This window comes from Gracilinanus agilis, unplaced genomic scaffold (genome assembly GCF_016433145.1).
Source record: "Gracilinanus agilis isolate LMUSP501 unplaced genomic scaffold, AgileGrace unplaced_scaffold56293, whole genome shotgun sequence".
Classification (NCBI taxonomy): Eukaryota; Metazoa; Chordata; class Mammalia; order Didelphimorphia; family Didelphidae; genus Gracilinanus; species Gracilinanus agilis.
This window is the reverse complement of record NW_025391680.1, coordinates 1-1,024: the sequence shown is the minus strand read 5'-3', so window position 1 is coordinate 1,024 and position 1,024 is coordinate 1. Positions and strand designations below refer to the sequence as shown.

The 1,024-nt window shown below is 46.0% G+C and overlaps 1 protein-coding gene across 1 annotated transcript; it reads right to left on the bottom strand.

The window, feature by feature from the left end:
• Positions 1 to 3: 3 nt before the first annotated feature.
• On the bottom strand, positions 4 to 1,017 carry LOC123256139 (interferon-induced very large GTPase 1-like; the record flags this gene model as incomplete). The annotated part of the gene is made up of 1 exon (XM_044684827.1): positions 4 to 1,017. A coding segment is annotated over one exon (1,014 nt), but the record flags the coding sequence as incomplete, so codon positions are not given.
• Positions 1,018 to 1,024: the final 7 nt, after the last annotated feature.

The following is a 1,024-nucleotide window of genomic DNA, read 5'->3' as shown; positions in this document are numbered from 1 at the left end:
GTTCATGAGTTCTGGGGCCCGGAGTCCTTCTGTGTCAACCACAAGGAAAAAGTCAAAGCCCAGCTCTTCCTGCAGGGTCTCCTCCACCTTCACAAACTGCATGTAGGCTCCTCGTGTGCATCGCCCCGCACTGACATGGAACTGTAAGCCAAACATAGCATTCAGCAGAGTGGACTTCCCTGTGCTTTGCAGACCAAGAACAGAGAGAACAAAGAGTTTTTTGTCTCCAATTTTCTCAATTAATCTGTCAAAAACAGCTGCCACCCACTTCAGGGGTACATAGGAAGCATCCCCATCCATCAGCTCAAGGGGGTACCCAGAAACCATCAGATCAGCAGCAATTTGAGGAAGAGAGAAGAACACAATATGCCTTTGGGATGAAACTTCTTCCAAAGCTTCATAGATCTGGCCAACTTCTCTGAGGAGATGTTCAATACCCAATGAGGAATCCCTAATCTCCTTAGAGACAGTTTCTAGTTCCATTTGGTGGTGATTTGAGGAGACATTCTTTGATCCCTTTTGGTTTTCTGCCAATGCCTGGGAACACAACTGCTTGTGCCTCTTATAAAGCATTTCCAGGTGACTTTTGGTCAGGGTGTCCAAAAACATGCCCAGCCACTGCAGGAAGTACAATTCAGTTTTGTTGTCTCTCTCTGAGTGAGATTGGAGGACTTCCAACACAGATCGCATTAAGTCATTGAGAGGAAATGCCCTCCTTAGCTGGGTTTGCCTTATTATTTGCTTTTCTGTCTCAATTTCACTCTTTTGCTGTTCAAGGCTACAGTTCCCTTTCTCTCTCAGGTGACAAAGCTCCTTATCCTTCTCACACCACTGGTGCCAAAGTTCTCCTTGAAGGGGCAGTAATTTCTCCTTCATTTCAGACAATTTCATTTCTTTCATGAGGACCATTAAAGTTTCTGCCTTTCTCTTGGCCTCCTGACACTCCTCTCTATCCAGGTCTACAAGAAAGCCATACCGGCGAGCAACATCTGCACAGTCCTCAAGACTGAGAAAGGGACCTGAA